At 41.5% G+C, this 27,500-nt stretch overlaps 1 protein-coding gene and 1 pseudogene across 6 annotated transcripts in view; both read right to left on the reverse strand.

Moving 5' to 3' along the window:
• Nucleotides 1-10,903: 10,903 nt before the first annotated feature.
• Nucleotides 10,904-27,500, reverse strand: part of HMCN1 (hemicentin 1) — a 531,017-nt gene continuing 514,420 nt past the window's right edge. For 4 of the 6 annotated variants that reach the window (XM_085882361.1, XM_085882359.1, XM_085882358.1 and 1 more), the window contains 6 exons: nt 23,851-23,976; nt 17,356-17,484; nt 15,930-16,049; nt 13,371-13,497; nt 13,006-13,141; nt 10,904-11,668 (listed from right to left, as the gene is read on the reverse strand). In XM_085882361.1, the coding sequence (XP_085738487.1) occupies nt 11,438-11,668; nt 13,006-13,141; nt 13,371-13,497; nt 15,930-16,049; nt 17,356-17,484; nt 23,851-23,976 (869 nt within the window). In that variant the 3' untranslated portion in view covers nt 10,904-11,437. The remainder of the gene's footprint in view (nt 11,669-13,005; nt 13,142-13,370; nt 13,498-15,929; nt 16,050-17,355; nt 17,485-23,850; nt 23,977-27,500) is intronic. The other 2 variants (XM_085882362.1, XM_085882360.1) reach the window with 1 other exon arrangement.
• LOC147026671 (signal recognition particle RNA) lies at nt 14,484-14,624 on the reverse strand (annotated as a pseudogene).

Genomic DNA, 27,500 nt, shown 5'->3' on the forward strand with positions numbered 1-27,500 from the left:
TGTGGGATTGTGAAGAACCAAGTGCGGTGATCACGATTGAAAAGTCGATGGGACATGCGAGTGTACGGCGCTAAGGCAATCCAGTGTGAGCTCCGAGTACCTCAGGCGAACCCTGGGGAATTTTGGAATCTGAGCACTTTATGGCTGCATGTGCTACCTTTTCTGGGAAAATTATTTTAAAGGGGTTGGAAGGGGGGGCAACTTAATTTTGTGTACTGTACAGTCCAAAAAAGAAAGGAATGGAAACAAAAAAATTCAAGTAAGCAAGAAAGGAATAGGAATAACAGTCAAATGATGAAAGGAAAAATCAATTTAAAAGGTCCACAGAATCAGAAAATCATGTTTGGTTTCATGAATATATATGGCTTCATTTAACACTTAATCGTTGTTCTTTTTTTGAATAAATGTCTTGGAAGGAAGATTTTAATGTTTTTAGGTGTCTTTTTATCCTCAATTTTATCCTCAATATCAGACATATGTACAGATACAGCCATACGTACAGGTACGGTTGTATTAGACATACAGTGGCCTGCAAAAGTTTTCACCCTCCTACCAATAATGGCACATTTAGATGAATTATGAATTATGTGGAAACAATTTTTCCAAATGAACTCTTTTGTTCATAGCTGAAGAGTCAAACAAAACACTGTTATAGTTGAAGGAGGTTACATGCCAGGAACACCTCCAAACAACATGTGGAGTCTGGTGTTGTTTTCACTGGTTGTATAAACATCAAAATTCACTGGTTGTAAAAAGTCTGGGGTGGGTTAGCGGTTAGGGTGGTGGCTTGGGATCCTAGGGCCCTGAGTTTGAGCCCTGTTTCCACTGAATTAACACCAAGGGGTTGACTCAGTGTCGTCCTTCTGAGGTCGGTGAAATGAGCACCAGTATACTGGTAATAGGGGCACTGCATCAGCGGCATAGTTGTGCCCTTTACCAATACCAATGATTGCAGCCAAAAAGGCAGTACACGATGGGAACTGGTTGTAAAAGTATTCAGCACTATAGGTGAGTACTTGGTGGAAGCACATTTTTCAGCAATGACTGCTACGAGTCTTTTTGTGTTGGTCTCTACCGGCTTTACATCGTGAGATGGTGAAATCTTTGCTCATTCTTCAAGTGAAAATTGCTCTAGTTCTGCCAAGTTTGATGGGGATCATCGATGGACTGCAATCTTCAAGTCTTACCATAAATGTTCAATTGGGTTCAAGTCAGGACTTTGACTGGGCCACTCAATAACATTTATTTTCTTCTTATTCAGCCAATCCAGTGTGGCTTTAGCTTTGTGCTTCGGATCATTGTGCTGCTGAAATGTGAATCTCCTTCCCAGTTTCAGATTCAATGCTGACTCAAGCAGGTTTTCATCAAGGATTCTCCTGTAATTTTCACCGTACATTGTTCCTTATATACTGACAAACTTGTTAGTCTCTGCTGATGAAAAGCAGGCCCATAACATGCTGCTTCCACCATCATGCTTGACAGTAGGGATGGTGTTGACTGGTTGGGTGATGTGCAGTGTTTGGCTTGCTCCAGAAGTAACGCTTTGAATTTAGACCAAAAAGTTCAATTTTTGTCTCGTCTGACTCCACATGCTTGCTTTATCCTTAAGTTGTTTTATTCACAAACTCCATATGAACTTTTAGATGCGTCTTCTTCAGTAATGGCTTTTTTCATGCCACCTGTCCATTGAGGCCAGCTTTGTGAAGGGAACGGGATGTTGCTGATTGATGAACACCAACCCCCATCTCGGATGTCGAGCCTTGCAGATCTTTCAATCATTGTTGGATTTAAAGTGACATCCTGAACCAGTTTCCTGTTTGCCCGGCTGCTGAGTTTGGATGGGAGACCTGATCTGGGTAGAGTCTGGGTGGTATGATACATCTTCCACTTCTTAATTATGGATATCAACGTACTCAAATGGATAATGAGTGACTGAAATCTTCTTATAACCTTCTCCTGAACAGTGCTTCTCCACCAGTTTATGTCGGATTTCTTTGGAAAGCTCCTTGGTCTTCATGTTTGCGTTGTTGGTTGACCAAGTGAAATTGCATCTTAAAACTCCTGAGATAAGTGGGGGAGATTAATATTGAAGTTAAAGCACTGATTACATCATAGACCTCACCTTCCCCTCCCAACCCCATACTCAACCTTTCAATCCCCCCCCCCCATGTTCCCCTCCCATCGAAAGTACTTAACCCCACTCCACACCTTTCAAAGTTGTCCCATCTTCACTCACACCCTCTTCCCACACATAAAAATAAATGCGCATTCTCACATCGAAACAGCAGAAAATGTAACGTTTGGCAAATTTAGATGAATAACGAATTATGTTTGTAATTTAGTATCGTACGTGCTCCCCGATTAAAATGCTCTCACCAACTTCACAGAAACTCATCAGGGGACATTCAAAAATTACTTAACGGATCCCCCCCCCCCGAACATGTTATGTAACACTCAATGAACACACCCCTCCCCCTATTTCACACCTTAATCCTGGGATGATATTCATCCCAATGGTTTTTTTCATAATTAGTCCAAGCTAGATTTGAAAAAGTTAAGGCGGGACAGTAAAGACGGTGCACTGTACCACCATCATCAAGACCAGGCAGCAGTCCGAATCTGTGTAATGACATCATCTGACTTATCGCTCTGAGTGATGTCATCGTTGCTAAATACGTTAGATTGTTTTCATTTGAAGTGTTCAGGTTGGAATCGCCATGATGGAATTAAAATAAAGTGATTAGTGGGAAACAAAACGTAAACAATAAACTATAAATTGTATGTATATTATCTTCGAAAACTTTCAGAAGTTCATTGAAAATTACATTAATGTATATCGTTTGTATTCCTATTTCATATCGGCATCAATGCACATTTATGCATGTACGGATGTACGGACAGCACTGTTGGCCCCACGGTTGTACAGTTATGTTCAATCAGTGTTAATTAACCTGTTGTACATCACTCAGTCACTACGTGTACACTGTGAGGATAGTCCATCACAATATAGTAATAAACATCTCCACGTCCAGTATTGCACTGTACATCTGGACACGAGATATTTCACTGTACACCCGGACATGACGTATTTCACTGTACGCCCGGACACGACGCATTGCACTGTACGCCCGGACACGACGCATTGCACTGTACACCCGGACACGACGCATTGCACTCTACACCTGGACACGACGCATTGCACTGTACACCCGCATTGCACTGTACACCCGGGCACGACGCATTGCACTGCACACCCGGGCACGACGTATTGCACCGTACGTCCGGACACGACGTATTGCACCGTATGTCCGGACACGACGTATTGCACCGTATGTCCGGACACGACGTGTTGCACCGTATGTCCGGACACGACGTATTGCACCGTATGCCCGGACACGACGTATTGCACCGTACGCCCGGACACAACGTATTGCACCGTACGCCCGGACACGACGTATTGCACCGTACGCCCGGACACGACGTATTGCACCGTACGCCCGGACACGACGTATTGCACCGTACGCCCGGACACGATGTATTGCACTGTATGCCCGGACAGGACGTATTGCACTGTATGCCCGGACACGACGTATTGCACTGTACACCAGGACACGACATCTTACACTGTACACCCGGACACGACATGTTGCACTGTATATCCGGAGACGACATATTACACTGTAATCCGGACACGACATATTACACTGTACATACGGACACAACGTATTGCACTGTACACCCGGACACGATGTATTCCACTGTACATCCGGACACGATGTATTGCACTGTACACCCGGACACGACGTATTACACTGTACATCCGGACACGACGTATTACACTGTACATCCGGACACGACATATTACACTGTACATCCGGACACGACGTATTACACTGTAATCCGGACACGACATATTACACTGTAATCCGGACATGACGTATTACACTGTAATCCGGACATGACGTATTACACTGTACATCCGGACACGACGTATTACACTGTACATCCGGACACGACATATTACACTGTACATCAGGATACGACACATTACACTGTACATACAGACACGAAATATTACACTGTAATCCGGACACGACGTATTACACTGTACATCAGGACATGACATATTACACTGTACATACAGACACGACATATTACACTGTAATCCGGACACGACATATTACACTGTAATCCAGACACGACATATTACACTGTAATCCGGACACGACATATTACACTGTAATCCGGACACGACACATTACACTGTACATCCAGACACGACATATTACACTGTAATCCGGACACGACATATTACACTGTACACCCAGACACGACATATCACACTGTACATACAGACATGACGTATTGCACTGTACACCCGGACACGACGTATTGCACTGTACATCCGGACACGACATATTGCACTGTACACCCGGACACAACGTATTACACTGTACACCCGGACACGACATATTACACTGTACATCCGGACACGACTTATTACACTGTACATCCGGGCACGACATATTACACTGTAATCCGGACACGACATATTACACTGTACATACAGACACGACATATTACACTGTAACCCGGACATGACGTATTACACTGTACATCCGGACACGACATATTACACTGTACACCCGGACACGACATATTACACTGTACATCCGGACACGACATATTACACTGTACATCAGGACACGACATATTACACTGTACATACAGACACGACATATTACACTGTAATCCGGACATGACGTATTACACTGTACATACAGACACGACATATTACACTGTACATCTGGACACGACATATTACACTGTACATCAGGACACGACATATTACACTGTACATACAGACACGACATACTACACTGTAATCCGGACACGACATATTACACTGTACATCCAGACACGACATATTACACTGTAATCCGGACACGACATATTACACTGTACATCCAGACACGACATATTACACTGTAATCCAGACACGACATATTACACTGTACACCCAGACACGACATATTGCACTGTATACCCGGACACGACATGTTGCACTGTAGAAATATTTAAATTTTTCCTGATTTTTCACCATCGGGCCAAAAACGATATACAGTACATCATGATATATCAAAACATTGTGGACGAGTTGGTTTGGTGACGAGAACAAGCGGATGATACGTTGATTGAGGTCCGAATCCAGGTCCTATCAGTGGGATAGAAAACGTAAACTTCAGGCCTGGTGGAGGAAAACGTCCACGGAGTGTTTTCTCATGATTACAATAATTACAGGGAAGTGTTTACATCAAAATACCTCAAACCTCCACATTTACCACATTCCAGCTCCGTGATTTACCACATTTAAACTCCGTGATTTACCACATTTAAACTCCGTGATTTACCACATTTAAACTCCGTGATTTACCACATTTAAACTCCGTGATTTACCACATTTAAACTCCGTGATTTACCACATTTAAACTCCGTGATTTACCACATTTAAACTCCGTGATTTACCACATTTAAACTCCGTGATTTACCACATTTAAACTCCGTGATTTACCACATTTAAACTCCGTGATTTACCACATTTAAACTCCGTGATTTATCACATTTAAACTCCGTGATTTACCACATTTAAACTCCGTGATTTACCACATTTAAACTCCGTGATTTACCACATTTAAACTCCGTGATTTACCACATTTAAACTCCGTGATTTACCACATTTAAACTCCGTGATTTACCACATTTAAACTCCGTGATTTACCACATTTAAACTCCGTGATTTACCACATTTAAACTCCGTGATTTACCACATTTAAACTCCGTGATTTACCACATTTAAACTCCGTGATTTACCACATTTAAACTCCGTGATTTACCACATTTAAACTCCGTGATTTACCACATTTAAACTCCGTGATTTACCACATTCAAACTCCGTGATTTACCACATTCCAGCTCCGTGATTTACCACATTCCAGCTCCGTGATTTACCACATTCCAGCTCCGTGATTTACCACATTTAAACTCCGTGATTTACCACATTTAAACTCCGTGATTTACCACATTTAAACTCCGTGATTTACCACATTCAAACTCCGTGATTTACCACATTCCAGCTCCGTGATTTACCACATTTAAACTCCGTGATTTACCACATTTAAACTCCGTGATTTACCACATTTAAACTCCGTGATTTACCACATTTAAACTCCGTGATTTACCACATTTAAACTCCGTGATTTACCACATTTAAACTCCGTGATTTACCACATTTAAACTCCGTGATTTATCACATTTAAACTCCGTGATTTACCACATTTAAACTCCGTGATTTACCACATTTAAACTCCGTGATTTACCACATTTAAACTCCGTGATTTACCACATTTAAACTCCGTGATTTACCACATTTAAACTCCGTGATTTACCACATTTAAACTCCGTGATTTACCATATTTAAACTCCGTGATTTACCACATTTAAACTCCGTGATTTACCACATTTAAACTCCGTGATTTACCACATTTAAACTCCGTGATTTACCACATTTAAACTCCGTGATTTACCACATTTAAACTCCGTGATTTACCACATTCAAACTCCGTGATTTACCACATTCCAGCTCCATGATTTACCACATTCCAGCTCCGTGATTTACCACATTCCAGCTCCGTGATTTACCACATTTAAACTCCGTGATTTACCACATTTAAACTCCGTGATTTACCACATTTAAACTCCGTGATTTACCACATTTAAACTCCGTGATTTACCACATTCAAACTCCGTGATTTACCACATTCCAGCTCCGTGATTTACCACATTTAAACTCCGTGATTTACCACATTTAAACTCCGTGATTTACCACATTTAAACTCCGTGATTTACCACATTTAAACTCCGTGATTTACCACATTTAAACTCCGTGATTTACCACATTTAAACTCCGTGATTTATCACATTTAAACTCCGTGATTTACCACATTTAAACTCCGTGATTTACCACATTTAAACTCCGTGATTTACCACATTTAAACTCCGTGATTTACCACATTTAAACTCCGTGATTTACCACATTTAAACTCCGTGATTTACCACATTTAAACTCCGTGATTTACCATATTTAAACTCCGTGATTTACCACATTTAAACTCCGTGATTTACCACATTTAAACTCCGTGATTTACCACATTTAAACTCCGTGATTTACCACATTTAAACTCCGTGATTTACCACATTTAAACTCCGTGATTTACCACATTTAAACTCCGTGATTTACCACATTTAAACTCCGTGATTTACCACATTTAAACTCCGTGATTTACCACATTTAAACTCCGTGATTTACCACATTTAAACTCCGTGATTTACCACATTTAAACTCCGTGATTTACCACATTTAAACTCCGTGATTTACCACATTTAAACTCCGTGATTTACCACATTTAAACTCCGTGATTTACCACATTTAAACTCCGTGATTTACCACATTTAAACTCCGTGATTTACCACATTTAAACTCCGTGATTTACCACATTTAAACTCCGTGATTTACCACATTTAAACTCCGTGATTTACCACATTTAAACTCCGTGATTTACCACATTTAAACTCCGTGATTTACCACATTTAAACTCCGTGATTTACCACATTTAAACTCCGTGATTTACCACATTTAAACTCCGTGATTTACCACTTACCAGTTGCCATCGCCGAGTGTTTCTTGGACGTCGTCGTGATCGTTGTGATCTCCATCCCCAGGAATTTCACGGCCAACTTCCTCCCCGATTTCCACCTCGGGTTCCTCCATGCACGCTCGGTCTCACAACACCTTGTACAATGTACATCATGATTTTCACCTTCGTCGTTATTATAGAATTATTCACCAGAAAAATCTTCGGAAAATTCACTTTCTGACGAGACTTGTGCGGACATTATTATCCTTGGCGGTGCTGAGACGATCGTTCCATCGACGACGTCACACGGATGACGTCATGACTATCGATGGGGGGTTATCTGGAATTTTTAGAGGCACCACCACTGAACTGAAAATATATATAGAACGCTTATAGCACGTGAAAAGTGAAGCTGCCGCGTCGCCATCTTGGTTTGACAACAATTTGGCATCAGAGCGCTCGGTGGAGACATAGAGCGCATCCCTCCGCCACACAATGCCTGAAACACGAGAACATATGGGGCCCTATACATTTTTGAAATATCATGCTATACAGTGTGAAATCGTTTTTGAGTCTTATTTATTTCTCAATGGTGAAGAATCACTTAAAAATTCTAATCTAGCCAGATTCGGATGTTCACCAAAATCGAATCAGTTCGTCCTTGTCACAGACCCAACCTGTCCACAAAATTTCATCTGAATCCGTCCACAACTTTTTAAGATATCCTCCACACAGACAGACAAAACAGATAGAAAGACAGGTGGTAGGGAGGGTGAAAACATAACCCCCGTCACCTTTGCTGCTGGAGGTTAAAAAATTAAATAATTATGTGCACCTTTAAGTGAGCAGGTGGTGAGAACAGCAACTTAACTTTGGGAACTGCACTCCAATCAGATAACGTTTTCCAAATGAAACATCAGAATTCCTCTGGATCTTTTGCAGTCAAGCTGAAAGCAATATTACAGACTGCGAAAAGAATGTCTGAAAATGTAAGATAAAGGGAAAAACGATCGAGATAAAAGGCCTCTCATAATACGCTCTCCCAGGGCGACACAGTTAACGTTTACACAGAAAATTTGCATCGACACCCCCCTTCTGAAAGCCCTGGGGTTTGGGAGGGGCAGGGAAAGAAAAGCAGCTACAACCTTTGTTTTGAGTTATGACAACGTGTCAAATTTGGTTGAGATGAGACAAATAATGACCAAATGCATCGACCAAAGATGGGCACCAAATTGTGTATTTTAGGATGATGATGATGGTGATAATGATGTAGCCAAGTCAAGCCCTCAAATGTTCTCCACTTGCACTCTCAAGTGCCAATCCATGCATGCGCGCGCTGTGGAGAGGTATGTGATGTGGAGCGAATGCGGGCAAAAATAGTTAATGACGACCAAATACCACCCGTCGTTTCAAGGGAGATGTGCACAAACATTAATCTTTATAAACAGCTGCACGTTACGGGTGGAAAAAAATTTGGCTCAGTAATTTAGAAAACATGTTCATATGGCAAACAGCTCAGAAATCGGGTGTTATCAATATATTTTGCTTTGAAACTCACAAAGAGAATCCATTGTGAAACAAACCCAACAACCAATTGCTTTAGAAACAGTCATGAGGCCAAAGATAAACCTGATAAAACTTCCACAAGATATGGAATCCGAATCCGTCCATCAACTTTTTTTGACATCGTGCTCTATATATCGGTTTAGCACTATCTCTCAATGGTGAAGAATCACTTAAAAAACATGGGAGTAGCCAGATCCGGATCCGGAATTTCACCAAAATCTAATTAGTTCGTCCTCGTCACACACCGAACCTGTCAACAAAATTTCATCCAAATCCGTCCACAACTTTTTAAGATATTCTGCACACCAACAAACAAGAAAGATATCATACATTGCACAATACTTACGGAATCCATAAAACAAACTTGACCTTGAAAAATAATTTGTGGTTGAATTCATTGACCAAATCTGCAAATTTCAAGTCAATCGGATGAAAATTGACAATTTTAAAATTTGGCTGATGTTAACCTTTTGGCTTATGTTGACTTTTTGGCTGATATTGACCTCAAACATACTTGCTCGTTCAATTCAGTGACCTGACATGCAAATCCTCTTCAAATTTCAAGTCAATGGGATTAAAATTGAGGATTTTAGAAATTCCACCTAAGTTGTTAACCTTTTGGCTTATGTTGACTTTTTGGTCTGTTGACCTCAAAAATAATTAGCTGGTTGAATTCAGTGACCTGAAATATAAATCCTCTTAAAATTTAGTCAATTGTATGAAAATTGACAATTTTTGAAATTCGGACAATGTTGACCTTTTGGCTGATGTTGACATCAACAATAATTGGTGGTTGAACTCAGTGACCTGCTTTGTAAATCCGGTTCAATGCCCTCATCAATCGGATGAAAATTGAGGATTTTAGAAATTGACGGATTTGTTGACCTTTTGCCCTCAAAAACAATAGGCTTCTTGCTTATGACGAACTCCACCATGTGGTAAAGTGTCGTGAAGATTGGTTTAAAATTGTGACCTGTAAGGCGATTGACATACAAACAGACAGACAGACAGACTAATGCACAAGACCAACCAGTATATTTGAAAAATGTTCGATTTTCACAAGTACCAAACAGACAGACAGTTGTGAAAACAACCTCCTTCCACCTTCGTGGAGGAGGTAACTAGAATGGCACTCGGTTAAGTGCATAACTCCGCCAGCCTGAACAGTTTACATTTTGTGTCCCACTGATAGGCCGTATCTGGATCCGGACCTGATAAGTTTTGTCCGAATTTGTCTTTAACTTTGTGTGATATCCTGCTCACAGACAGTGAAATAGGGGTGAAAACATAACCTCCGTCCACCTTCGGTTGCAGCATATCCCAATTTTTTTTCAAGTGTATGGTGTGTTCCAGAAGAAAGTATCACTTTGTGGAAATATCACCACTTTAAATTGCCCACCGAAGATGTGCCGAGATGGGCACTCCCACTCAGAGGGAGGGAGTGCGGATGCGAGTCAAAGCAATGATTCGACAAGACAAATGAAACAATATGTTAAGGGAGGTGAAGGTGAAGGAAAATAGTTGCTCACTTTAAAAATGGCTCAGCAGACATTTATGTGTTCATGTTTATGGGTTTTACATGAAGTTATTATATACTAAACTGTATTTAAACTGAGTTGTTATGAAATGAAAAGAATGCAATATCAACAATTAATGCTTTATTAGACATTTGATTGGTGATAAAGCAATTCCTCGTGTATTTATGGACATCAAATAAATCTACCCAAGTGAACATTCAGTGATACTGGTCTCAATGAGGACGCCATGTAAAATATTGAGTAGATTCAAATTGTGGAGCAACGATGGGAATTGAAGGAGCATCATCAAGCTGATGTTTACATCTCCCCAAAACAACATCACAACAATGTAAAACAAATTATGGAGGCTCATGAGGAATTAGAGATTGTTTCTTCTGGGCTGAAGATGATAAAAACATCCATGCACATTAAATTCCGATACATGTTGAGGAGGTTACTACCAATGGCAGCAGTCACCGCTGTGGCAGATCTATGTGACGTTGTTCATTCGCAAGGAAGCTGTTGAACTTCTGTAACGATATGCTTGAATACCTTCCACAAACCCCTTCTGCAATGATGGCATGGATTTTTGACTAAATAGACACAATGTGTTTGATGAGGTCGAACACAACAACAAATCCCTGAGCAAGCATCCTTTTATCAGTATGGGTATGTAGAGATGGAAATGTAAACCACAAATGTAGTCTGATACTCTACTGAGCTATCGTCGGCGTACGACTGAGCTCGTACTCGGAGTGCATATATCCGTGGCTCCAGAAGCTGTCTGGTCGTGAAAATGACCCCTTTACCAGTGTCATCCCGTAGGCCAAATGGCATTCCCGTGTCGTTCTGTACCGTGAAGAAGCTCGTTCGTGGATGCATCACATCGTCCTACAAATAGGGATTGGAAACCGGTAGAACAAACAAGTTTGGATACATACATTTGCATTGGCGGTGTATCAGGTGTACTACATTGGAAAGCTATATCACGGTTCTGCAATGAAATTGATCAGTCTTTGATACTTTGCTTCCTGATAGTTTTCCTTCTTTGGCGTTTTTATATTTTATTGAAAGTCCACACATTGACAAAAGTTATTTCTAGTACATTGATCATATTCTTGGGAATCATGTATGTGAATGGAGTCAAATGAATTGATTATATAAATAGCATCATTAGATTCATTGTGTTTGAAACAAACAAACAAACAGCTGTTGTTTCTGTGGTTGTGTCCTGTTGGTTTCAGCAGCTGTATTCATGTGACAAGGAATTTCCAGGGAAAGATTTGATGCTTGATGAAATTCAGACTTTCAAAGGCACTTTGCTGAAATGATGTTAATATAACTGTGGGGAATTCTGCTTCCTTCTTGGCTCATTGAATGCTGAAGGTGGCCAATATGGTGAGGTTTTTCTCGGCGGGGGGTTATCAGTTGACATTGAGGGCTGGAGATGCACCTGCCACAATGGACAATTATCCAACCAAAGTCTAATTGATTGGGCTTTGTCAGGGTGTTAGTAAAGAACCCTCTTTGTGCGCAGGGATTTCAAGCTTTTTAATGTTAAATTCCACCTGCTGGAAGTAGTACACTCATCATCCTTATACATCGTGCGTGCAGGAAGTCTGTGCTTGGAGATTGCTGCTGTCTTTTATCAACTATGTCAGGAAAACTTGCCATTGAAGTATATTGTCTGGCTTTGCTTTCCAAAGGGGTCAGACATAACTAAAAACTGTCGTTTTTTGGTTGGGGATGTTTAGTTGCCTATCCCATCTGCATTTTGATTGTGGATTCTAAAATATTGTGCAAAGCCATTGTATACTGCTTGTAGTTAAAATAAGAAGGAGCATTACCTGCAGAAGCTGAGAGTGTTATGGTGTGGATGTGATGCAGACAAGATGGACTACATGACTTCCTGCGTGTTAATTGCTTTGTGATAATTGCCGTTCTTTTGGAACTGGACTTGCATTACAGTACATCCTGCATCTTTCCAAGTGCAGTTTCCAGCAAAAAAGGATATTTCATGTGCACCAGGGAGATATTAATAAATGGTATTTTGGCTTTATTGTACTCACAAAAGTGGAATAAGACCAAAATACTGTTTGTTAAAAATGCTGTTGCTCAAAGTATAACACTTTTGGAGAAATGCCACCTGCAAGTGAAGCAACTCCATCCATTGTTCTTATCTAGAGGTGAATGTGTGGTGTGCTTCCAATAAAGCCACCTTGGCTCACCTGGGTGTACGCAACAAGGCGCACGAGGTCTTGGTTTGCCGCAACACCTGATGGCAAAGCCACCAGTTTGTATTCCAGAGCAAATGGGCGCAACGAACATTCCACTTCATTTGAAAGACAAGTTTTCAAACAAAACCTGACAGAGAAGCATCGTGGGGAATGTACGGGCACATGCATTAGCAGGAGAGTTGCCATAAAATCACTCCAAACAAAATACAGTGTTTATGTTGAACGTCTTATTCCAGGATTATATAAATGATAATTACAAGTGTCGTGGTTTGAGAAAGTAGAACATGCCCCTACCGTGAGGTTAGTGCCGAGTTGCTGATGGAGTGGTGAGGATGCTGATTAAGGTACAAACTCACCCTGACCGCACATCCCGTTGGTAGCCGGCTGGACATGGAGTGTCGATACACTTGTAAGTGCCTCTCATGTTGAAGCACATACGATTTGTCCCACACTGGACACTTTGCTCTGTGCATTCGTTTATATCTGCATGGAGGTAAGGGGAGAGAAACCATTGAGGAACTAAGTGCTGTTGGGCTGTTAATAATAAAAACAAAAAGACTTGAAATACAGGAAAACGTCTTAAAAAAAGAGAATACAATTACCATTTTAGATTGCAAATAATAAGCCATATTTATTCCTGATGTAACGCAATCACACTTCCAATAGAACTGATGTGCAACCTCATGGCCATTCCATCAAAGTAAGCCAGTGTGTTCAACAGGTGAGATATATTACAGAGAGAGATATATTACACAACAGATGAAAAAATATGACACAACAGTTGAGAGATATGCAGCTTTTATATATGCCCCCTCTCTTCAGCATCCCTTCACTTCATGCACCCTCTTTCTACATCCCTTCTCACCCCAACCTCCCAACATTTCCTCTCACCCTGCCCATTCAAAGCTTCACCATTACCCAGCTCGCTCACACCCCCCCCGTCACACCCTCTCTCAGTTTCCCCTTCATCCCACCCCCTCTCAACTTCCCCCTGTCCAGCCTCTTTCATCCCCCCCCCATCCCTCACCCTCACAGCCTCCCCCCATCCCTTATACTCTCCCTCCCATCTCTCCCCTCCCCTCATCCCACATCCTCCCATCACCTCCTCTCCTGTCCCTCACTGTGTGGACCTCAAATACCCAAGGCATGTGCTCCAACCTGACGGATCTTTCAATCCAGGCTGCTGCAGATGAACCAGACAAAATCTGTTTTACAGAATCAGTTTACCCACAAGGATGTCCCTGACGCATTGGTGTCTCTCCCTGGCTATTGTCTCATCCAATTTGATAGGCTTGAACCCTGCCCTGGTGGCTGAGTTGCACTTTACATGTTGTTGTTCGTCTTTCGGCTGCTCCCGTTAGGGGTCGCCACAGAGGATCATCCGTTATGATCCGCATACTGATTTGGCACAGGTTTTACGCCGGATGCCCTTCCTGACGCAACCCTGATCACCTCTTACGACACAGGGATAAGGATTGGGTTTCACCATGATTCCGGGCTGCCCTACACCCTCTCATGGCGCGGCCCAGTGCAGAGCTCCCGTCCTCAAGCGATCCTCCAACCCAAGCCTCCGAGTAGCCGGATTACAGGCGCACGCCACTACGCCCGGTTGAGTTGCACTTTACATCAATAACTCAATTTCTCATTGTCCATGTACTGATCTTACTCCTCCAAAACCCCAGAAGTACCTTTGGCTGTGCTTCCCATCTGTTCCCACCTCTTATTACCTCTGCCAAGGAGGCTACATTTTCACCCCTTTCTGTCTGTCTGTTTGTGTACAGCAGTACTTCCATGTTTTCAGTCCATGCTTTTGGTTAATGTTTCCACAAATTTTCTGGAGCTGGGGTATCAAAGTTTTTGCAGATGTGCCAGTGGTTAACATTACAAACTTTATGTTGTTATGTGTACAGCTGTTCTGTCATGAGATTTTTTTTTAAAAATTTGTGTTCGTTCATTAAGCATAACATATCACTCTCTTTGTTAATGCTACCTCCACCCCTCACATATCTCTTTTTTTTTTTCCTCCCCCCCCCCTTCCACTCTCTCTGTGCCTCATTTCCCCCTCCCGAATAAAATGCTGCACTCTCTCTGTCTCTCTCTGTCTCTCTCTGTCTCTCTCTCTCTCTCTCTGTGTGTCTCTCTCTCTCTCTCTCTCTCTCTCTCTGTGTGTCTCTCTCTCTCTCTCTCTCTCTCTCTCTCTCTCTCTCTCTCTCTCTCTCTCTCTCTCTCTCTCTCTCTCTCTCTCTCTCTCTCTCTCTCTTTCCACCCTCCCCCAGTGTATAGCAACGTTTTGTGAGGCGTTGCTCTCCCCACATCCATCCCTCTTTCCTCACTCTTCTCCCCTTCCGAGCTTCCTATTCTTCACCCACTCCTCACTTCCTCTCCCTGCCCCTCCCTTCCCTCCTCTCCTCACTCCTCCCTTCCCTCCGTCCTCTCTGCCTCCCCTCCCCCTCTCTCTCTCCCTTTCTCTTTCTCCACCCCCCTCCCCTCCACACCTCCATCAGCGAAGCGACGGGTTGTATTTGCTAGTAATTCACTAATGAAGACATTAATGCTTAGTACTCGTTAAAATGAATGCCATGAATCACTTGGGATATAGCACACTTCGGAATATTCTGCTTTGATTTGAAAAACTGAAATTGTACTTTTGTGATCCATACGCGTGGAGAACCGTTTGATCTGAACTACGAGAAACGCCGGGTGGGCTTGTCACAGGTAAGTATTGCAAGTTAACGTAGACGGCAGAACGAGGGAGATCGCTCTCAGGTGGAAGCAACCATATTTGAATGTGGTTCAAACAGTCCAACAACAATTCTTCTGATTATAATCCATGTACACTCATTGAGGTAGTTTTGGATCATCCTTCAAATAATGAGCATGTTAACCAGATGCGAACTGTGGGCTGAAGTGCTTACCTTCACAGGTTTCACCATTCCCCAGCAGTCTATACCCAATGGGACAGGTGCAATGAAAACTGCCAAACGTGTTACGGCATTCGTGCTGACAGGTGACTTCGAGAGAACACTCATCAACATCTGCAAACACATTCAATTAAATCTCAGCCATTGTTCGCAAGTAACCGTCATCAAGCTGAGCAACTGCTGCTCCTCTTGCGAGGATGATGTAACGACCCAATGCATTCCTGGTAGAAGTCACATCTCATAATTCCTTGCACCACAGTAAAGTTACATTCTACACAATCCTACTATTAATTTGCAATTGATCACTGGCTTTGACACCGACACAAATTTTCATTATGGACCCTAGGCATCAAAAAGCTACATATATCGAACAAACATTTTCAAATGGAGCACCTCGTCGCCATTAGAGCATTTAATTTGCATCAGATGTGGCAATAAATGTGAATTGTTGCTTCCAGCTTGACTGCTCGATGACAGAAGACTTCATTTGCATTTTTTCCGCCCCCATACTTATTTGTTTAGAATCCTGTGCAGGCACAGGCAACTTGCTAGTTATTGTAATTACCAAAATATATCTTCCTAAAAGTTTATTATCCTTGTGTCATACTGAAGGGATGCACAGCCAGCTTTTTGCACCTCAAGCCTCTCGGTCATGTATCGATTGAGTTTATCATAATCCATTGATGGGTTGTACTGTTTGATGTTCCCATCCGAGCATGTGTCTGCCGGTAGTTGGACCTAAGTTCAAATCCCAAGTACGATGTTGATTTGACCATTGTGCACTTATGTCCATGCAATACCTTAAAGAGATACTGATTTGTATTTGAAATGTTTTATCCTGCATGTGATTTATGTACAAGGCCCACCATTAATTATATGACAACATCACTCTCCCCCCACTGGAACACCATGAGAAAGATATTTTAGCCATTCACTTATCCCATCCAACAACGAATTATTGCTTCTTCCAATGTTCCTCTTACATATTGCTCAATTTGTGTGGGTAAAGTGACTGATAACCAAGAAAACTCCGTGTACTCTGGTGTTGAGCGAACAAAGCAGTGTTAGTCAATTAAATGAACATTGTTTGCAGTCCTTTTGCTTTCTCATTTGAACCATTTGTAGGCAACTTGTTCTACACTCGTCTCTGAGCCTTTCTCTGAGAGAGAAAGACATGGGACATGGGGGGGGGGTTGGGAGAGAGAGAGAGAGAGAGAGAAAGAGAGAGAAAGAGAGAGAAAGAGAGAGAGAGAGAGAGAGAGAGAGAGAGAGAGAGAGAGAGAGAGAGAGAGAGAGAGAGAGAGAGAGAGAGAGAGATATATATATATATATATATATATATATATATATATATATATATATATATATATATTATCAAGAGAAGAAGAGTTTTTTAGGCGAGAGACACAAATAATCTCACCCAAACAAGGCCCATCGATGTCTTGGGTGTGAAGTCCCCTTGGGCAAGCACAGCGGTAACCGCCTGACATGTTCTCACACACCTGGTTGTACTTGCATTCGTGTGTGCCCAAAGAACACTCATCAATATCTGTGACAGGACCAATGGTACGTGCTGTGATCCACAGAGGCCACAGCATGGTGTACAAAGGCTGTGGAGATGGATTTACTGTCTCCACAGAATAAGAAACATAACATGAAGCTTTATAACGGTAACAAACATCACCCGACTAAATGTATTCCATACGTGATGATATTGAACGCTTTATAAAAGGATGGCAAAATGAATGTGCATGCTTGTTCTTCAAAAAAGTAACCCTCATATGATACTTGTTATCAAAACAGATCACGGCGTTGAAACGTCTGCTGTGGACATGGCTCCAAATGGTTACAAGAAGTCGTTCAGCGACCTCTGAAACACTGTTATCTGATCATGACAAAGCATCAATGACAGCAGCAGAGCATTTTCCCATTACAATTTCATGCGACCTTAGCTGCCAAAGCCAAGGACATCATTTCGCCTGCTCAATCGGTCAATGCGATCATTGCTGAAACTCCTGTGTGGTGGCTCAAGCTCTCGATACAGACTGCTTGGGCCTTCTAAGGTGCGACTTCAGGTTATAATTCCGTACCGTGATTTGACCAATGCAGACAACGAAGAAATCAACAAAGTAGTTCGCAAACCACGTCAGTCTGAGCAAGCTGCAGTGAGAGCTTTGCCAACAGTACAAGTATCAATTTGTCATTTACCTTCAATTGTCGACGTGTGTCGTGCACTTGAAAAGTTTATGTATGAGGTGCACAGTGGTGATAGGCGGTATATTTTTTTGGGATACAAAATTAAGGTTCGTGGAAGAGCTAGAACAATGAATGGATGAGGAGGCATCAGAACAAAAGGAACAGTCGAGAGAGTGGGGAACACTAACAGCAGGGTTGAAGGACAAAATAGAGGGAGACTTGGACTAATGATGGGTGTGGGGAGGACTGAAGGGTAGGGGAGGATGCATTGGGTGAACAAGATGGGTGCAGAAGCAAACACTCAGGAAGGAAAAACTGGAAATTTGGAAGGAGGTCGGCTTGTGGGTGGGGTTAATGGGGCATAAAAGATGATGGTTTTGGATGGGGGATGATTGGAGATGGTGGTGACCAGCTATTTTGAACATCTGAAGGGAAGGATGAGATTGAAGATAATGTGAAAGTTGGTCCCACAGGCAAGGACAAAAAAGGAACAAATGAGTGGAAGAGAGCAGTGATCCTAGATTTAGTGAGTTTCACCGGATGAGGGTTGATGGTAGACCGCATGAGCCTTGAAGAAACCTGAAGGGGATGGGGGAAACAATGCATGGAAAGAGCAGAGGGTGCAATCCCTAAAGGAGGCGGTAGAAGACAGAGAGACCACTGACCTGTCTGCGATGGGAAAGTGATAGACCCACAGACTCTGCTTTATTGTGGGATATTCCAATCATTTTGAAGGCCTTGGTGTCCATGAGCTGGGCAAGGCAGGGGTGCCAGCCCACAGGGGAGAGCAGTACTCCATCAAGCTGCAGATGAATGCCTTGTAGGTGGATATTATATGACAGACTTACATTTTCCCAATGTTAAACAGCAATAGTACATCATGAGAAACAGCAAAACAAAGCAGTTGCATTCTCCAACAATCTTCCTCTGTGTTATCCTGGCCTAACATCAAGTTTGGATCAATATTGACAATGGAAGTGGAATTTTGGGGGAAATGGGAGTGGGGGTGGAAGGGAATGTTTGATTCAATGTCAAAGGCAAAACGTCTTTCAAAGTTTGTATATTTTAACCCTTCGAACTCAGCTCCTTGGACTTTCGGTTCCCCCGCCCTGGGCTCCCAGGAGAAAAATCCGTCCGCTCGGATATATGGAGGTTTGAATTGTGGCCGGTAAACCAACCACTCGGGTATATGGAGGTTTGGATGGCGGCCGGTAAAATGGCAGCTCGAGTTCAAAGGGTTAAAACGATACATATATTTCTAAATATTTGGGCAATATCCCTGGGCGCTCACCTGGGAGAATAATGATACTGAGGAGAAGTCAACATGGGACGGAAACGGCAAAATGTTCCAATGAACCAATGTTATATCAAATAACTATTTTGGGGGGGCAATCCCACTCACCACCCATGAATCCCCTTCGACCACGATTTTTAAAATAGTGTGAACAAACTTTGATACATCACATGTGATGAAGGTCGTGGTCAAGTTTCATTGAAATTGTGTGTGTAGTTTCGGAGAAAAAAGCAAATGCATACTTTGGGGGGCAACCCCCCCCCGAACCCCTCCAGATGCGAACAAACCTTGATAAATCATGGGTGTTTAAGGTTATGGTCAAATTTCATCAAAATTGTGTGTGTAGTTTCTGAGAAGAAAGCAAATACCTCTTTTGGGGGGCAACTCCCATAGACCCCTTTAGGGCGCAATTTTTTTTAAATGACATGAACAAACTTTTGTACATACATGGTGATGAAAGTTGTGGCAACGTTTCATCAAAATCATATGTGTAGTTTCAGAGAAGAAGTTGCAAGTGTTTGTGGACGGACAACGCGGCATCCCATAAGCTCCCCGGAACTATGTTCCAGTTGAGCTAAAAATCAATGCCAACCAAGTTTCCCACCTATGAAAGCAGCTGTTGCCAATAACTTGCACTAACCAAGCACAACTGTAATGTAGCTGAGAACACAAATATAAAAGACCTCACCAATTTAAAACAGACCTAAGTCTGCTTTTGAGTTTACAGCACCCTCTCAGCAGTCGTATCAGCACAAACACAGTGATCCAACTCGAGAGTTAAAAGAACACGATACCCCGTGCACTATTGTCCAAGTATATACAGTACAGTACAGTACTTCAATTTTAATAAAATAATGATTTTAAAGATCGTTTCAAAAATCCGAAAGTTTTGCATTACTTCAGCAGTCTTATCCACCAACCACCCTGATACACTTGCACTTTATTCTTTATCAGCGCACCAGCAAATCTTCATGTCATAATACAGCAATGAGATGAAGATGAGATACAATAATGAGATACAGTTTCGGAGATGAAGGCTTTATTGATCACCATAGAATGCAGTAGCAATCAGTATCGTACATAACCATATCGGTGGCCTCTTCTTCACCACAAAACTGTACCCTCCTACATGGCGCACCCTCTCATATATCGATGTATAGTATGATTTTTGGAAGTATTATGAAGGCGATTTGTGTTCTACAGTGTTAAAGTACATAGTTCCACTTGAGTAAAGGTTTAAGGAGGTTTAAAGGTGTATAAATAAATTAATTATGTGTTTTACCACCATTTTACCTTTATTAACTATCATTACATCACCCTATCCAACACGTTACATTATTTATTAATGCCTGTTGTTTGTGTCCTTTATGATGTCGTTAAAAACAGTCAGGAATGATTTTCAAATTTGTTTGACTGCCAGACAGGCAGACAGAATAAAAATATTCACTCACTCCTCTCTGCGCATGTGCCGTTGGGACAAACTCAGAGAGAAGGTACTGTAAAATGGATAAGTCCTGTAAAACTCCCCGTTCATGTTCCGATTGGTGTTCAAAATATACCATTCAATATAAATAAGTTGTTCCTCAATCATAAACGGATAAGACGGATGGACAGACATGAACCAATTGCTTAATTACCCCACTTTTCACTTTGCGTGCCTGGGGTAACTGGCATATCACAAGCAAACCGAACAACTGGTTTCAATCTTATCGGGGCATCATCAGGATAAGCGTAGAGCTGTGAGCCCCACCAGGCCAAAGGGCTGTCCTACTGCTTTAGGGAATTCAAAATGGGGGAAAGTTCCCTCGTTAAATTTTGTAGGTCAAAAAGCAAGCTTTAGGTCTGTTTTAAACTGGTGAGGTCTTCAACAGATACATGTACAACCAGTACAATGAATGGGTTCCAAGCAATATGTTGTTCTGTTGTTTGCATCATGGAGATGCAGTGAAAAATGGAATATTGATGCAGTGAAAAAAAATAACACACACACACACACACACACACACACACACACACACACACACACACACACACACACACACACACACACACACACACACACACACACACACACACACACACACACACACACACACACACACACACACACACACACACACAATATTACAATGAAATAAAGTAAAAAGCCTTTAAATTAGACTTTCCAGAAACAGCAAAACTGCATCTACATGCAGGCATTTATGTTATAACAAACAATTTTAATTTCAAAGTGGTCCGTTTCATATTTGAACAAAATAGTTGACGCCTTATTGAAAGATTAACAATGAATACTTGTATCAGAGTCTGGATAATTGGTATTACATTAAATGATCTCTCCAGTCCATCGCTCATGCAAAGATGGCAAGAGAATGAGACTTCTCACAAATTAGGCCAAATCTCACACAGCTTGGAGATACTCGTATATAATCAATGTCTTTATCTTACCAGAGAGCAGTTGATAGAGGGTAATCCATCTTCACAGCACTAACCAATGGCGTTATCTCACCAATGATCAGCTGCTACACCATCTATCTTTTCATTATGAATGATTCATGTGAAATCAATTGTTTTTTTTTAATGATGAGGATCGAGTCGGGCACAATGAGGCATCAGCAGGTAGCTAATTGCATTGCAAACTGGTTTAGTGATAGGAAGCAAACAGTGGCTGTGAACGGGAGGATGTCTTTCTGGGAAGATGTGAGTAGTGGAGTATGTTAGGGATCAGTACTAGGACCATTATTATTCATTATTTACATCAATGATTTGGATAATGGAGTGAAGAGTAGGCTTTCAAATTTTCAGATGACACAAAGCTTGAAAGGTAAGGTAGATATCAGAAGGGGTAGTGATCAGATTCAGGAAAGTATTTATACTTGCATAAATTGAGCAAATCATTGGCAGATGGAATTTAACCTGAGCAAGTGTAAGATGTTGGGGATGGGAAAGAGCAATGAAAATAGAGATTACAGGATGCAAGGGGTAATCTTGGAGCGTGTCGCACAGGAGAAGGATCTGGGGGTGGTAATATATATGGGAGGTAAGTAGGCAGCACAATACCAGGCAGCTATAGGTAAACATCACCGAGATATAGGTGATGCCTGGGTATATGGAGGTTTGGTCACAGCTATAGGTGATGCCTGATGTTGGCTTAATGGTTAGGGTGGTGGGCTTTGGATCCGAGGGTCCAGAGTTCAAATCCCGCTCAGCTGTTGAATTAATACCAGGTGGGGTTAACTCGGTCTGTCATCTTTCCGAGGTCGGCAAAATGAGTGCCAGCATGCTGATATACTGTGTCGGAGTGGCGACCCGTCCAGGATTGTGCCCAATAGCCAACGAGACTGCTTAAGCAGCACCAACGCTCTGCACAGAGTGTGGTCCCAATCTCATCCTATAGGTAAAGCAAATAGTGTTTTAGGTTGTATTTGGAGGGGGAATCAATGATAAATCAAAAGAGGCGGTTTTTACCATTATATAGGAATTTAGTGAGGGCCACCTCCAGAATATTGTGTACAGTTTTCGTCACCACAACTTAGAAAGGACATAGCTGGCATAGAAAGGGTTCAGCGCAGACTCAGCTCTGAGGAGCGGCTGAAGGAGACAGGGCTTTATACATTAGAAAGGGCTGGTTACGAGAGGATATGATAGAGATGTTTAAGAGAATGAAGGATGTAGACAAAATAAGTGCAGAATAATTATTCAGTGGAGTAGACAGTGATAGGACCAGTTGCCATAGCCTGAGAGTAAAGAAGAGGAGAGTTGTGGTGGTAGTAAGGCAGGGGATTTTTACTCAGAGAGTAGTTAGTGCATGAAATCGTCTCCCTGGAAAAGGTAGTGGCAGCAGAAACAGGAAATAAATTTAAATTGGAATTAGATAGATACTTGAAGTATTGGAGATAGAGGGATACAGGAATGTTGGCAGGACTTTTAAGTAGCTCGAGTATGGATGGGTGATTGTGTGCTTCTGTGTGGAGTGTTGTCTGTGGGGGTTCCGTCAAGGGGTGGTGTTTGGTTCATGTTTTGTGTTTCTAACCCAAGAACTGCCTTTGCCCACTCCCAACGGAAATAAAGAAAAAAACATTTAGCATTTTTATTTTGTTATTTTAATCAGAGGGTGTGCTAACACTCTCGATGTAGGGATGGCGTTGAAAAAAAATGTCGGTCCTACCCACTACATAAAAAACTAAAGTTGGAGTATCTTTTCTAAAAAGTCGCTTAGGCTACATCTGAGAGCCTACTTGGTCTGTTCAGCTGATTGTCTTGGAAAGGATCACTGTTCAGTATTCCAGACCATGGAAAAATGTTTTTATTACTTGTATAAATTGTTCTGGTATTGATGTCGCACAGATGTGATGGCCGAATAGCCTCCTCCTGCGTCAAATTTCCTCGTGTATCCTTGTGTATAACCCAAGCTGTTACTTTACTTACCCACACAGGTACCGTTGTCAGCAAGCACCATGCCAGGAAGGCACAGGTCGATGCAGCGATAACTTCCACGAGTGTTCTGACATCGCTGGGCTGAACGGCACACATCTTGAAGGCACTCGTTAAGATCTGCACAGAGAGCATAACACGGACTTCTGGCAAGTAAAACCATCAACACTACACTACCTTCTCAGAACCTTCATTATCAGACACTTCCTTAAACATTCACAAGTTCTTTAAAATTACTCATGTTGGATGAATGATCAAGTGATATCGTAAAGTTTATGCTGTTCTTCCTGCATTAATTTGCACCATTCTCAATGATGATGTTCAATGCAAATGAGGTGATGTAATAAAGTTTCAGGAATAAATATTTACAACTCATTTAACATATTGTTATATGGAAAGGTGGGTGGGGCAGGATCCGTTGCTGATTGTCTTAAGAATAGCTTGGTCCATGTGTTTGAGGAGAGGAGGTTAAACTTACCCCTGTATTAGATATTTGATAGAGTAAGTCATCTTGCAAAACAAGTACTGAGGAGGCAGTGAGCATCCCTTATAAAGCTGCTAGAGTAAGATTGTTGTGTAAAACCTCCTGTAAGCAGTTGAGGCCAGGTGGAGGACTTGTGGCATTTTAGAACAAAGGCACACACCGAAAACGCTTCACACTTTTAAAGGAAGCTGCGTTAACTTTTTGGCTTGCAGACTGTAAGCCATAGTGGTGAGGTCGGCTGTAGAGCTCTGGTTGAGGGTAGAACACTTTCTGCTGAGGTTCTGTTCCACAGGCCAGGATGGCCTGGCAGATGGTGACACCCCACCCATGAAGGCGGTCCCGAAGGTGATGAAGGCTGTGACCACACTTGCACGTGCTAGTTGGATGCAACAATGCGAGCCCACGCATCCATTTCTCCCGCAAGATGGGAATCGTCACCGAGAACTGGGGCAAGCCCAGTCCACCATCCACCGATCGGGCATGAGTTGAAAAGACTCTTTAACTCCGATGTCCTTTTTCTCAAGACTCCACCAGGGTGAGATGTTCTACAAACTCTCTAGTTCATTATTATGTTGTGTACATATTTGAAATACTCCCAGAAATAAAGTCACCACATAATGATTGTATTTGACACATTTGTCATTATCAATTTTTTTTTTGTCAAAAAAAAAAAAAAATCAACGATTACACCCTTCCATCCATTTACTACTCTGAGTGAAAGACAAAATAATTGTCAAGTGCAAAATATTTATTTTGCTGCATTATATATAGACTAGCAGAAGCCCATGGTAAAAACAACACAAAAGAAAAGCTTTAGTTTAATACAGTTAACCCTCCAATATCGCAGGGACGAGGTTCCTGGAAAATGCCGCAATAGTTAAAACCGCGATCGTGGAAACCAAGGGCCAATGGGAAAGCAGGGGGTTGGTTCCTGGACTTCGAGAAAATATCGAGGAAGATCAACAGCAGCCAGAAATAAACACCTTACAATTGAAATAAACACGTAAATATATATTATAAAGCAGAACGGTCTATCCGTCTGTACGTCTGTCTGTACCTGAACTACTCCCTCAGTTTTGGGGCTAGCCCTACCAAAGCTTATGTGAAACCTTTTTGGGTTTTAGTGTATGTCTAAAAGTGGGTGGGAGGATTCATAAACACCTTAATACAATGATGATTTTGAGTTTCCATCTGTACGAAGCTGCTCCTGATCCAGATGTAACGCCAGAACAGCGTTTCTCTTCGTTTACTTCATGAGTGTTTGTAATATTGTTTTTTTGTTATATTAATGTTATAGTATTAATTTGTGATTGGAATGATGCTGTTCGGAATGAAAATATAAAGAGACCGAGTCGAAAGGAGAATCGGGAAATAATGTACTAATAACGGGAAATAATAACGGGAAAAGAAAATCGAGAAAGGAGAATCGGGAAATACAACAGACACCGGTGACATTCGTCGATTCGGCATTTGCAGATTCACCATTGACATCATTGAAATACTTTGTGTACCTCATGAGTGTTTGTAACATTGTATTTTGTCATATTAATCGTGTAATATTAATTTGTGATTGGAATGATGCTGTTTGGAATGAAAATATGTGAGGTTTTCTACCCGTGACATTCGTGGATTTGGCATTTGCAGTTTCGTCATTGTGACATCGTATAAATATTACGCACCTTATTTTTGTTGGGGTCAGTGCAATTATTTTTTTTTCACAAGTCCTTCACAAACCGGCTCTCCAGCTAAATCCGATGCACAGCACGGGTATCTCACTCGTATACATGTATTGCGTGTTAACACTTAAATAAACATAGAAGTACAACAGATACATTGTAAACTGGAAAGGTACTTGGTAGAGTGCATAAGTCTGTCACGTAATGTCTGATCCACGAGAACATATTGGGCCAAATACATTTTTGAAATATCATGCTATATATCGTTTTTGTCCCTATCTCTGAATGGTGAAGAATCACTTTAAAAATTCAATAATTCTCGAATCCAGATCCGGTTTCGGATCTTCACCAAAATCTAATCAGTTCGGTGTGATCACATACCCAACCTGTCCACCAAGTTTCATCCGAATGCATCCACAACTTTTTAAGATATCATGCTACATATTAGTTTTGCTATATCTCTCAATGGTGAAGAATCACTTAAAAAATAATCATATCCGGATCCGGATCTTCACCAAAATTGAATCATTTTTCCTTGACACACACCCAAGGTGTCCACCAAGTTTTGTCCAAATCTGTCAAGAACATTTTGAGATATTGTGCTATGTATCATTTTTTTCCCCATCGCTCAATGGTGAAGAATCACTTAAAAAATTATAGTCGTCGGATCCGGATCCAGATCTTCACCAAACTCTCAACAGTTTGTCCTTGTCACACACCCAATCTGCCCAGCAAATTTCATCCAGATTGGTCCACAAGTTTTTGAGACATCCTGCACACATACAAACAGACAAACAAACAACAAGAAGACGTCATGCAGAGAACGATACTTGCAAAATTCAGAAAACAAATTTGACCTCAAAAATAATTGGTGGTTGAATTAAATGACCAAATATGCAACTCCTCTCTAAATTTCAAGTCAATCAGATGAAAATTGACAATTCTAGAAATTTGGCCTATGTTGACCTTTTGGCCAATGTGGACCTGAAAAATAATTGGTGCTTGAATTCAGTGAGCTGATTTGAAAATCCTCTTCAAATTTCATGTCAATCGGATGAAAATTGAGGATTTTAGAAATCCCACCTCTGTTGTTGACCTTTGGCCTATGTTAAACTTTTGGTCTATGTTGACCGAAAAAAAAATTATTGGCTAGTTGAATTCAGTGACCTGAAATATAAATCCTCTTCAAATTTCAATTCAATTGGATGAAAATTGAGGATTTTAGAAATCTCTCCGAAGTTGTTGACCTTTGACCTATGTTGACCTTTTGACCTCAAAAACACTCGGCTTCTTCCTTATGATAAACTCTACCACGTTGTGAAGTTTTTTGAAGATCGGTTTTAAATTGTGACCTGTAGGCGATAAACAGACAGACAGAATAAAAAAAAAAATCGACTAACCAATACACTTGAAAAATCTTCAATTTTGCAAGTAACAAACGGAGTGAAAACTGAGTACAGTACTCCCTTCCTTCAGCACCTGGC

Source organism: Eptatretus burgeri, chromosome 5, assembly GCF_056783735.1.
Source record: "Eptatretus burgeri isolate ZD-2024b chromosome 5, Ebu_testis_v1, whole genome shotgun sequence".
NCBI lineage: Eukaryota > Metazoa > Chordata > Myxini > Myxiniformes > Myxinidae > Eptatretus > Eptatretus burgeri.